This window comes from Schistocerca serialis, chromosome 8 (genome assembly GCF_023864345.2).
Source record: "Schistocerca serialis cubense isolate TAMUIC-IGC-003099 chromosome 8, iqSchSeri2.2, whole genome shotgun sequence".
Lineage (NCBI taxonomy): Eukaryota > Metazoa > Arthropoda > Insecta > Orthoptera > Acrididae > Schistocerca > Schistocerca serialis.
In genome coordinates, this window is record NC_064645.1 from 422,724,563 (window position 1) to 422,737,079 (window position 12,517).

At 46.1% G+C, this 12,517-nt stretch overlaps 1 protein-coding gene across 1 annotated transcript in view; it reads right to left on the bottom strand.

Annotated features, from left to right (window-relative positions):
* Window positions 1-2,966: 2,966 nt before the first annotated feature.
* The window catches only part of LOC126417045 (KH domain-containing, RNA-binding, signal transduction-associated protein 2-like), a 318,731-nt gene continuing 309,180 nt past the window's right edge, over window positions 2,967-12,517 (bottom strand). The window contains exons 7-8 of the mRNA XM_050084936.1: window positions 9,158-9,264; window positions 2,967-3,730 (exon numbers count right to left, since the gene is read on the bottom strand). Coding sequence (XP_049940893.1) covers window positions 3,621-3,730; window positions 9,158-9,264 — 217 coding nt within the window. The 3' untranslated portion in view covers window positions 2,967-3,620. The remainder of the gene's footprint in view (window positions 3,731-9,157; window positions 9,265-12,517) is intronic.

Consider the following 12,517-nt stretch of genomic DNA (forward strand, 5'->3'; position numbering starts at 1 on the left):
CTACTTTAGGAGAGAGCTATGTGTAACTAGTGCACCTTGTCTATTGATTCGATTCTCTGTGCATAGACTCGTAAAGAGTTTTCGCTAACCTTTGGAAGGTTCTCAAGCGCTCTGTATTTTACTTGTACAAGTAAGACATCCAAGGGATTCCGACACTCAGTATTTTTCTACTGAAGAGAATGAAAATGAAAACTGTCAAGTCCTCATATTGAGTTTATGCAGCTCCGTAGAGTAAGAAAGGTTATCAACAAAGTAACTGGAACTGGTGTAGTTCGGAAGACAAAAAAATATTTACTGCAAGTAATTAAAGGGAAAATATCAGTTTCTATCGAAAACTAGTCCAAAATGAATGGTCGATATTTTATACAAAAGTAAAACTGAGAAGATGTTAATGGTATTAACGTAGTTCTACAGAATGTTATTAAAAATCTGGGGGTATTTAAATGACGATGAAAGTAAATTTGAAGACAGAGAAGACATCTACGGACAGTCGTAATCTGTTCATGGAAAATCTGTTCATATACTAGATTATCTCGAGATGGGTGCAGCAAAACAGAAATTTGTAAGAGGTGAAACCAGGTGAAAGCTTAGTTCTTTTGAGGAAGTGAAACCGAGAAAAGAAGACTTACATGAGCATAACGGTTTATGGAGCACAGCTGACGGCGGTAAGGTGAACGGTTCTCGCTTTTCCGGGACGCCAAAGTCTACACTGGATACATGCTACGTATCACCAAACCAATTCATTTAACGATTAAAGTGGGCTGTTTCCCCATTTTATTTTTTGCAGACGAAGGTTAGAACGGTGCACTGTAAAGTTTATACACCGTGCTACAGCCCGATATTTGATGTGTTCATTTATGTAAGATTGTGCCGCAAAGAAAATGTGTTTCGGAACTTGTTACGGACTGAAAGACAGCCTCTTCTCGTGCTTAGTGAGGTCATCGGCGGCAGAGATCCCGGGTCTTCGACCGCGGCTGCATTCGCCCGGCTCGTGCCGGCGTAATTCCACAGCGTGATTGATTCCAATCAGAGGGGACTCCCCGCGGCGCCGTAACTCATTACGCGTCGGCCAGGCCGCACCCAAAGCCCTGCAGATCCAAAAGCAAACAACATTCGCTCGAAATTAACTACTCCGTCGATCAGGGTTAGCAACGGCGCTGCCCCGCGTGGAATAATCCTGAGGGGCAGTCAGAGCTTGCGATGACGCTCGGTCGTCGGCGAGAATCGCAATTGCGCGCTCTGGGACTAAATGGGCACAGGGCGAGATCAGAGACGAAATTGCAACTGGCTCGTTTCCTTATGATATTCTGAAACAGTGGCAAACGTGCAGATGAAATCACACTTGCGTCTCCATGTCTCGTTCAGGGCTACTTACAATCACAAAGTCGCAGAGATGGCTTTATCCAAACCCATGTACCTTGCGCAGTTCCTAAAGTGAACCAGTGCCACTCAGTCTCGTTAAAGGTTAACTTCTGTTACAGAGATGCGCTTTACGTAAGTGTTTCTAAATAGAACCAGCCAGGTTTATCAGACAATGCCTTGAATGCAATAATCACCATAGAAGTTTATATAAAGAATAGTTAGACTATTCGACATGGATAACAGTTTGAAAGCTACCAGAAAAGAAAAATAAACCAGTCGAAATATCCTCAAAAAAGTGGCACAAAGAAAGCGCTACTTACCCCTGGAAACGTCGACGAATATAAGGTGAGACAATTTCAACGTCTGGCAGGTGTGTACTACTTAAGAAAAACGAGCACAGACAGTACTAAAATGACTCTTTGGCGCCGCAAAATTGTTACTTGCCACCATTTACTTGTTCCTACTCACTGCGGAAACTATATGTACTTTCAATTTTGCAATGAACGTCCCCGTCTTCTTCGCTAACTGGTTTCAAACTGCGTACCTAACCTATTCGGACTGTTATTGGAAAATCAGTATTCAAATGACGATATTCTGATACACAAGAACAGTTTACAGGTTAACAGTCCGAAAGGAACCACAGCAGCCACTAAAATCTCCGTCAATGAAGGGGTAAAGAATTTAAATCAGAGTTCACTGAAGTCATCCAAGCTGTAGTGACGTCGACCAGAAACCGGATCGACTCACGCTATATGCGGTTATTTGCTATTTACCAAGTTGTTTGGACAAAATATATTCCCGAATGAGAAGAGACTCGGGTCTGTACCTTTTGTAATAAACAAGTTGTGGTGTACTTCTTTCCAGCACAAAAATTTCTATTACTCTACTTCGCTTGAAATGTACTTCAGATCAAAACTGTCAACGGTACCACGGGTAGAAGCAGATCGTTGCCTTTTACCGTATTCAGCTATCTGGGCAAGCATGACGCCCCACCGTACACCTTCAAACCGTTGTTATCTCTCCCCCGTTTTTCTAACTCTGTTATGACTCTGCTGTATATGTTACTAGATCAGTACATCTGGCAGAAAGTGAATAGTGGGCGGTGGTTCAGAAACAGCCTGTGTGGTCTCTTCAGAACGAATCTCTCCTCTGCTGCTGAATGCACAGTCTTGTACAACTCCTTGACAGATCAGTGTTGGGGCCGGAGCAAAACGTAATTTGCACAGCACGACTTCTAGCGACAGGCAGTGGTCTGGGTTAATATCCCGGTATGGTACAAAGCGATAATCTGTCAGTAAGTTCCAGGTCATTCTTATATCTTTCGAAATAGACGTTCTGAGAAACAAGTGTGCTGACACAGGCATCTAGGCTGCTACTAAGAGTCACTGTGTGAAAATCAATCCGTCTTTACATTTTCCCGACCCTTAAGGAAAGGGTACAAGATCGAACATAGATAAACGTAAATTTGGGACACAACATTATATTATAATGTTTAAATTCCAAGCAATATATTATAGATAAGTGGCGAAAAGTGTAGAGCTAATAGCTTCGTAGTTATAATACGAGCATATACATGACAGTACGTCTAATGATTGTCTCCTTAATATACCATTACCAGAGGCTACTGAATCGGCTCTGTCGACACATGACAGAATAAAGCTTTAGAAACTGCTCACCATGGAAGAAAAAGGTATATGCCGTGATTTTCCTCTAGTGAGCCATTAATTTAGAATTGTATTCTAGAACTTGCTGTACCATCATCACCTCAAAGTGAATATGGAAAAGGGTTTTACATGAAACATATTTTAGGAAGTCATTCTTCCTGTAATTTATTTAGTATAACATAAAAATAAGTCTCGTCTTTGTTTCTCATTGATACTTTTCTTCCCACATATACAGAACACTGAGCAAGTAGCCAACTGTTCTCTTTGTTTTGTTTGTCAAGAGGGGTAATCGAAAGGAATGGAAAGGAGATGTAACAAATAATATGAAAGTAACGAACGAATCGAGGAGCAAACTCAGTGTCAGAGACTCAGAGACCTTATGTGTTAATCCACTAGTGCAGGTCCTCACTTGTTCGTTTCTTCCGGATCCCCACTTGAACTCAAGTACAAACCATTAAGGCCCTGACTGCTGCTACATTTACAGTGAGGATCGCTTCCAGTCGCCGCAGAGTAACCTTCGCAGCCGCATTCACCGTCGTCGACGTCGAGGCCCCCGCCGCCCCCGCAGTCAGCTGGCAGGCGTTTCGCTGGCAGTTACAGCGGCAACTTCAGGCCGGTGTAGCGGGCGTACGGGTCGTGCCGGTACCGCGTGCGGTCCATCTTCAGCACGGACGCGTCCGCGCGGCCCGTCAAGTCCGGAGTCACTGCAACACGGAACCGGTACTTCTGGAGGCGGGTGAGGATAAAACAAATCGGTTCGAAATCCAACTCCACGAGTATCAGCTCAGATGCAGCGTCAGGCAAAAAAGTGAAGCAGGCAGGAGATATGGCCTGAATGTCAGTGTATCTTCGTGTACGTACACGCCGCTACGGGCATGTAAATGATTGGAGCTGAATTCCTCCATGACAGGTAAAACGCCCAAAAGAGTGCATTACTGCTGCCCGTGTTTGGTGTTGCAAGCAGGCCTGGTGGTGTATAAAAAGTGTTTCCGTAAGAGCGTGCAAATTTGAACAGGACATAGAGGATGCTCCATTGAACAATTTGAGGTAGGAAACCGGGGTCGGAGAAGCCTGCTTAAGGAGATAATATGAATAAAATCACATTACTGGGTACTTTTTTCTTTACTTTGTTACAGTTAACTGGAAACACAATCATTGACGTAATGAACGTACCATTTGTACTGTATGTTGCAAAATGTGTTGAAACTGACGGCCATCAACCTTAATGCAAGCATGGCACCGGCAAACAAGGTTCTGACGCACCCTGACGATTATTCCCGGCGTGTTTCGAATCACATCACAGGCAGCTACAATTCAGGCAACTAATTCCATCTCCGTATCCACTGGGGTCTCATACAAAATTGACTTTAGATACCCGCATAGGAAATAATCAAGGGGATTGTGGTGACCTTGCAGGCCACGGAACTGGACCTTCCCTTCCAATTCAGCGACCAGAAAATACTGTACCGGTACTCCTCCATCGTATTGTACTGTACGTCCCTAAGTAGCATTGAGTAATGAAAAGGTCTGTCGTTGATTCATAGCGCCTTCTGTCGTGTCACAATGTAAATACGGTACGGCAAAGCCAACTTATGGACAAGTAAAGTAAGCAAAACCTGCATCATGACTTCCTACCAATCAGCCTCGTCCTCCTTGTTTCCTTGTAGGAAGCCGACCGGGGTGGCCGAGAGGTTATAGGCGCTACAGTCTGGAACCGCGCGACCGCTACGGTCGCAGGTTCGAATCCTGCCTCGGGCATGGATATATGTGCTGTCCTTAGGTTAGTTAGGTTTAAGTAGTTCTAAGTCTAGGGGACTGATGACCTCAGATGTTAAGTCCCATAGTGCTTAGAGCCATTTGAACCATTTTGGAAATAATACGATATGTATCTGAACCCGTGAAGATTCATTTTGTTTCCTCCGTCGCTTCTGAATGCTTCACTTTTTCTGCCAGACCGTGTAGTTATTGAACAGAGTGAGAGGAAATGTCGCTTGTAGAGAAGTTCAATGGCCGTCTACGGTCCATTGGTGTGTTCTAGGAAATTGCAGCGGTCATTTACTGAAGACAGTAGACAGAAAATTTCTCCGACCCATTCCTTAGTAGTGATAGTGCGTTTCGTATCCGTAACAAGTCAGATTAGGGGAAGACTTCGAAGCAGTTCGGAAGCCTACCGCTAGAATCGTTATTGGCCCGACAGATCACTACGAGAGTAGTTTGGTAAGGCTTCGTAAGATTGGGTGAGACTCGTTAGTGCTAAGAAGACGAATTTTTGTGAAACTTTGTAACATTACTGGCACTGGTAGCCATAAGATATATGCCCATGTTTCATGTCTCACTTGAGCGAAGGTGCTATAGATGACGCATGACATAATGTGGACTCAGGGATGAACAACAGATGATACGACGAGTAACTTTTCCGTTAGAAACTGCGCCAGCTGAATAATCTTATACTCTGATTTGCTGCTGTGATAGAAGGTAGAGCGATTACCCTCAGGCGAGTGCGCCAAAGCATACATAGTTAAAAAAAATATTATTGCTAAAGTAGAATTGAGACTTCGTTTGTAATAGCAGGGAAAAACCACTCAATGGTAAGCTATCCCTACATTGAATCACGAGATATAACTGAATCACTTCGTGTGTCATCGGCTCGGCACCTTCGTGCTGTCCGCTTCAGTTCTTAGCAGAGAGGCTCAACAGTACATTAAAATGGTTTTCAGTGTGCATAAAAAGCGTTCAAAAAAAAAAAATGGTTCAAATGGCTCTGAGCACTATGGGACTTAACATCTATGGTCATCAGTCCCCTAGAACTTAGAACTACTTAAACCTAACTAACCTAAGGACAGCACAGAATACCCAGTCATCACGAGGCAGAGAGAATCCCTGACCCCGCCGGGAATCGAACCCGGGAACCCGGGAATCGAAAGCGAGAACGCTACCGCACGACCACGAGCTGCGGACATAAAAAGCGTGATCTACAAGCAAAGCAATGAATTATATGGATGATTAGTTACTTCAGGTATAACTTTCTTAGGCGTACGTCTGTTATCCCACAATTTATCTGACTAATTTTCCGTTTTCTCTGGTGAATGTGAAATAAAATTCTAGATTCTCATTTTATCAACAGTGAGCCTTAACCAGTTAATGAGTTGCTCCATTACACGAAAAGAACTGCCATTCCTCCTCAGACATGCACACACATCATTTCAGTTTTCGCAAAAGAGTTCAACCGTCATACGGCGAAGCGTGGACACACCACATATTAATAATAATAATGAGCGTAGGGCATTGGTGGCCGCCGCTCCACAAGTTCTTTGACGCTACTATGGCGACTTGCGAGTGAATGAGGATAAAACGATGATGAGAGACACACAACACTCAGTCATCTCGAGGCAGAGAAAATCCCTGACCCCGCCGGGAGTCGAACCCGGGACCCCGTGCGCGGGAAGCGAGAAGGCTACCGCAAGACCACGAGCCGCGGGCACACCACATATTGATATCCACTAATAAGTATACAATACACCTCCATAGCTGAGCGGTGAGTTTGGCTAACTGTTTTGGGGGGAAACCGGGTTCGATTCCCGAGCCTGTCAGATTTTTCCTTGGTGGAACGACTGGCACAGTGTGCATTCAGCCTCGTGAGGGCATCTGAGGACCTTCTGGATTAGTAGCGCATCCACTGTGAAGAAACCTGACAATGACATTGAGGGCGATGTCCTGAGAACATGCCTTTCTATTGCAGTTCCGATGACGACACTGCGGTCGATCAATCACCCAGGCCGCGGAACTTCATCTCTTTTACCTTTTATAGGTGCCCCAATACTTTTGATCTGATAGTGTGGTTCGGAAATGTACAAGCAGTTGCGAATATGAAACCCTCTTCGGCTGCACAGTAGAATGACACCAATGAAAATTTGTGCCGGTCCTGTCCTCGAACCCGAATTTCACGCTTCATGCGAGCGGTCGCTTTAACCGCTTCGGCTATCCGTGCACGAATGACGGCCTGACCGAAACTACCATATGTTGTCCTCCTTGTGTCAAAACCCGCACGAGTTCGTTACAAATGTTCCCGTCCAGGAAGGACTTATTTAATGAGAATCGACGGCCCAACATTGGTGAACAAATACGAAATATCAGTGCCTGTGCGCTTGCATGTCCGAAAGAACATTACCTAATACTTCTTAATAACAAAGACCTAGCTATTTAGTATAGTGTAATTAGTTTGCGCTTCACATTTTGGCTGATTTCACACAGCTCCAGCCCTTTGCCTCTTTACTTTTGAATACGTAATGGGAGTGACAGTGATCAATGTGTCACAAATACACTGCTGGCCACCGTAAATGCAACACCAAGAAAGACAAGAGGTAGCATAACAAAATTTATTTTGTAGATAACATGTTGACCAAGTATCAAATTATTACGTTTACAGACGTCTGTGACATGTGGTTCCTGCCAGAATCAGTAGCCAGAGTAGCCGCCATTGTTGGAGATCACCGCTGCCACACGTCTCGGCATTGAGTCAAAGAAACGTTGGATATGTTCCTGGGGTACAGCAGCCCAAGCAGCTTCCACACATTGCCAAAGATCATCTGGTGTGGCAGCTGGGGATGTAATCTGGGTCACTCGTTGAGCAACCATGAACCACATGTTTTCTATCGGCGAAAGATCCGGAGAGCGAGCCGGCCAGGGAAGCACTTCAATCTGATTATTGACGAAGAACCTTTGGACAATGCGTGCCACGTGTGTTCGCGCATTATCCTGTTGAAATATGGCTGTGGCCGAGCCCTGAAGGTAAGGAAGGACAACTGGCTCCAGCACCTCGGATATGTAGCGCCGGCTATTTAAAGTACCGGCAATGCGTACTAGAGGCGTGCGAGAGTAATAGCCAATACCGCCCCATACCATAATACCCGGTTCAAGACCAGTGTGGCGGTGCATAATGCAGCTGTCCAGCATCCTCTCTCCACGGTGTCTCGAATCCGACCATCGTGGTGCTGCAGACAGAAGCGTGCCCCGTCAGTAAAGACAACGTCATTCCACTCTGCCGTCCACATCCGTCTGTCATCACACCATTGGCGACGGAGACGTCTGTGGTTCTGCGTCAATGGTAGACGAAGCAATGGACGTCTTGCGGACAGACCACTCTGCTGTAAACGGCGTCGAATGGTACGCGCAGACGCTGGATGATGCGTTACAGACGCAATGTGCTGTGCTATGGTTCGGGATGTCACTGAGCGATCCGTCACTGCCATGCGCACAATTTGCCTATCAGCACGTGCAGTGGTTCACCGAGGTGAATGCGATCGACCACATCGGTCCGTCGTACCCTCCTGCATCCAACGGTCACATATCCGTATTACAGTTGTTTGGTTTCGTCCAACACGACTAGCGATTTCTTTGCATGATAATCCACAATCTCGGTAAGCCACTATCCTTCCTCTGTCGAACTCGGATACTTGATCAAACGATGTTCGCTGTTGTCTACGAGGCATAGCTGATCGTCTTGTGAAACAACCACAAGGTAAACACACGTGCCGAACGTACACTCGTCGAATTCGCCAAGCCTTAAATGGCGCTATGAGGTGGCGCCACAGGCGCGCGTGATGTGCGTCTGCGTTGAAATTCTAATCAGTTGCATATCTCATCGCTGCAAAGCCTTGGTGTAAATTTCACTTGATTCGGATGCTTCCTTCAGGGTGTTGCATTTACGGTGGCCAGCAGTGTATTTACTATAATCACTAGTGATTCTCCAGCAGAAAGAGGTTCCTACTCAATGGTCTGAAGCTGACCACAGTAGTGGTCGAAACTGGTCACCTTAACAAATAAATCGTTGTCGAGACTGTTTTAATAGTAAATCTTTGCCTCTTTGTTACATACCTAGATCTGTGCTCCGCAAGCCATGTTGCATTATTTATCGGAGGGTACTACGATAAGTTCCTCCCTATTTTGCACCTTTTCCGAATTCTGTACCAGAAGAGCGAAATACAGGCTCCAATTTGTCAGATTATGTCAGTGTGGCCATTTCGCTAGATGTATGTTGCGAAGAGCTCTTCTTGGCAATCTGTGAACTTGCTAGGCAGCCAGTGAAGAGGCGCAGCACGAGCAGAACACTGTGGCCTGCGGTGAGAACTCACCGGAAGTGGCGACGGCCTCTGGCGCGGCGGCAGCGGCGGACAGCTCCTCCATGGTCTCCGGCGCGATGAGGCCGCCCCCGTTGGCGTAGCCGTCCAGCAGGCCGTACCTGCCGACACACAGCACCGACCTCACCAACACTGGTACACCCTCAAATCAAGCAGGCACTTCGCGTGATACCCGACTGTTGCTGAGCACCGGTGAATCACGAAGACAGCCAGGCCATTTTGCGCGGTAGTGGTTGCCTACCGTGACACAACAAACCGTCAACAACAACTGCAGACAATGTCAATACCGTTCTGTTACTCTCTCTTTAACATCGGTTTATCCAAAGCCAATGTGCTCGGCTCTCATTCAATATTGGCTCTGAGCACTATGGGGCTTAACTGCTGTGGTCATCAGTCCCCTAGAACTTAGAACTACTTAAACCTAACTAATCTAAGGACATCACACACATCCATACCCGAGGCAGGATTCGAACCTGCGACAGTAGCAGTCACGCGGTTCCAGACTGTAGCGCCTAGAACCGCTCGGCCACTCCGGCCAGTCCTCATTCAATATTCACCGTCCTTAAAAACCTCATCGTTCACACAGCTATCATTCACCTCTCACTCCCAGTCACCCCACACAACAATGGGTAATTCACATAGCCTGAAGTCCAAAACAGATGCACTCACACAAAGACATCCAGCGCCCCACCTAGATAGATGGAGTCACCTAAAACAAATACCACTCGTCTTATCTGTCATGCCAGCCGTTGTGGCCGTGCGGTTCTAGGCGCTTCAGTCTGGAACTGCGCGACGGCTCCGGTCGCAGGTTCGAATCCTGCCTCGGGCATGGATGTGTGTGTTGTCCTTAGGTTAGTAAGGTTTAAGTAGCTCTAAGTTCTAGGGGACTGATGACCTCAGATGTTAAGTCCCATAGTGCTCAGAGCCATTTAACCATATTTATCTCTCATGAGACGCCCATTGTCGAAGGAAAGTGTCGGTTTGTTGCCTGTTACAAACCAAACGAATTTTAATGCGGAATTTTACGTGCTCATTCGATAAATCGGTCCAAACTCTGCAATTCATGGTGGCAGTATCTTTGTTTATGTAGTAACCGCTTTTATTACTGTACGATATCCTTAAGACATTTGTTTGTAATACATGCAGTTATTGAATAAAAACGGACTCTGTCGCCATTATTGATATAATCACGCCTGTCGGGACTTAACTAACGATACTAAATAACATTTATCTTCCTATGCTGAGTTACAAAAATGTGAGATCGTTTGTATTGTGACTCCATGACGTATAGGTGTTTAGATTGGCATTTGACGTGTGCTTAGATAGCCGAAGTGATAACTCTCCCATTTCTTCCAGTTTGGTGACGGAGGAATTGTGGACAGGCCTCATAAAATGACCACTGCCCACTTTTCCCCTGGGACAATTCCGTTAAAATAAAAAAAGCTTTGGCAGAGCACTTGTATGCGAAAGGTAAGGGCCTTGAGTTTGAGTCTCGGTCTGTTGCGAAAAAGAAAGGTTGTTACATCACTTGCCTGCGAAAGGCAAAGGTCCTGACTTCGAGTATATAGTGGTTAAGGCAACTTCTCCTGACAAGTGGGAAATTTGGGCATAAAAATGTTCAAGCTGACACTATTACATATTAACAAGATGTGATCTATTCAATTAGGGTAACGTGATGCTTGTTTTATACATATGTATTAACAGGAAAGACAAGACACAATTAGCAATCATTACTCCAGCGACCTTGGGTAGCAGCCTGCATGGACAAGTGCAGTACTGTTGCTGCTGGAGTAGCGGCTTTTCTTGGAATTTTACTGTCCCTCTTAACACATGTCGATAAAATAAATATCGCACTATAATAATTTAGAAATGCACTAATGGGGACATAAAATTGTGCTATAAAAATAATTGTTTAGCGAATTTATATTTCATCTATCGCAAGTTGTTATCGCTGACGGTGGGGATAAGTGATAAATTCTGCAACTGTCGCTTGGAATCGTCAAAATGGCATCCGCGTCCGTCCTTCAACGTTCGCGAACCGCCACCGGTTGTGGATCGTACTATAGTGCCTAGTTGGTGTGCTAACGCTGTGCTATCACGAGCTGATGTCAGGAACGTGCTGCACGTAGCCGCAAAGAGTGCTTTTCATCGCTTATAACTGCCTTCACGCTGCGCACGAGAGGCGGTAGACCGCAGCTGTACACAGAGGGCGCTGCACGGCGTCGCGGCCTTTGTATCCCGAAGTGTAATGTGGCCTGAGCACAGTGGCTGCGTCGCTGGCTGTGCACCCAAGTCGCGGCTGGTCACCTCTGCGAGGGTGGGGGTGAGTGGTTGGGGGGGGGGGGAGGGGGGGGGTGAGTTCCGCCCCGAAAGAGGAAAGAAGGAGGCAGCGGGACATACAATCACGGCGCGGGCAGCGACCAGTACGTGAGGCCAATCCTTGAGCGACCAGATGCCACAGCGAGGAAGTTCTCCTCCACTCGGATGGCAGCGGAGTGCTCTTACCAAAAGATGGCCTCGAGATTGCAGTACTTGTCCGGGTATTTGTGGTATTTCTGACACCCTTAAATACACTGATGCGCCAAAGAAACTGGTATAGGCATGTGTATTCAAATACAGAAATATGTAAACAGACAGAATACAGCGCTGCGGTCGGCTACAACTGTATAAGACAACAAGTGTCTGGCGCATTTGTTAGAACGGTTACTGCTGCTACAATAACAGGTTATCAAGATTTAAGTGACTCTGAACGTGGTGTTGTAGTCGGCTCACGAGCGGTGGGACAGAGATGGTTCAAATGGCTCTGAGCACTATGGGTCTTAACACCTATGGTCATCAGTCCCCTAGAACTTAGAACTACTTAAACCTAACTAACCTAAGGACATCAGACAACACCCAGTCATCAGGTGGGACACAGATTTTCCGAGGTAGCGATGAAGTGCTAATTTTCCGGCACGACCATTTCACGAGTGTACCGTAAATATCAGGAATCCGGTAAAACATCCAATCTCCGACATCGCTGCGCCCGGAATAAGATCGTGCAAGAACGGGACCAACGACGACTGAAGAGAATCGTTCAGCGCGACAAAAGTGCAACCTTTCCGCAAATTGCTGCAGATTTCAATACTGTGCCTGCCAACCATTCAACGGAACATCATCGATATGGGATTTAGGAGTCGAAGTCCCACTCGTGTACCCTTAATGATTGCAATACATGAAGCTTTACGCCTCGCCTGGGCCCCATCAACATCGACATTGGACTGTTGATGGCTAGAAACATGTTGCCTGGTAGGACGAGTTTCGTTTCAAACTGTATTGAGTGGATGGACGTGTAAGGGTATGGAGACAATCTCA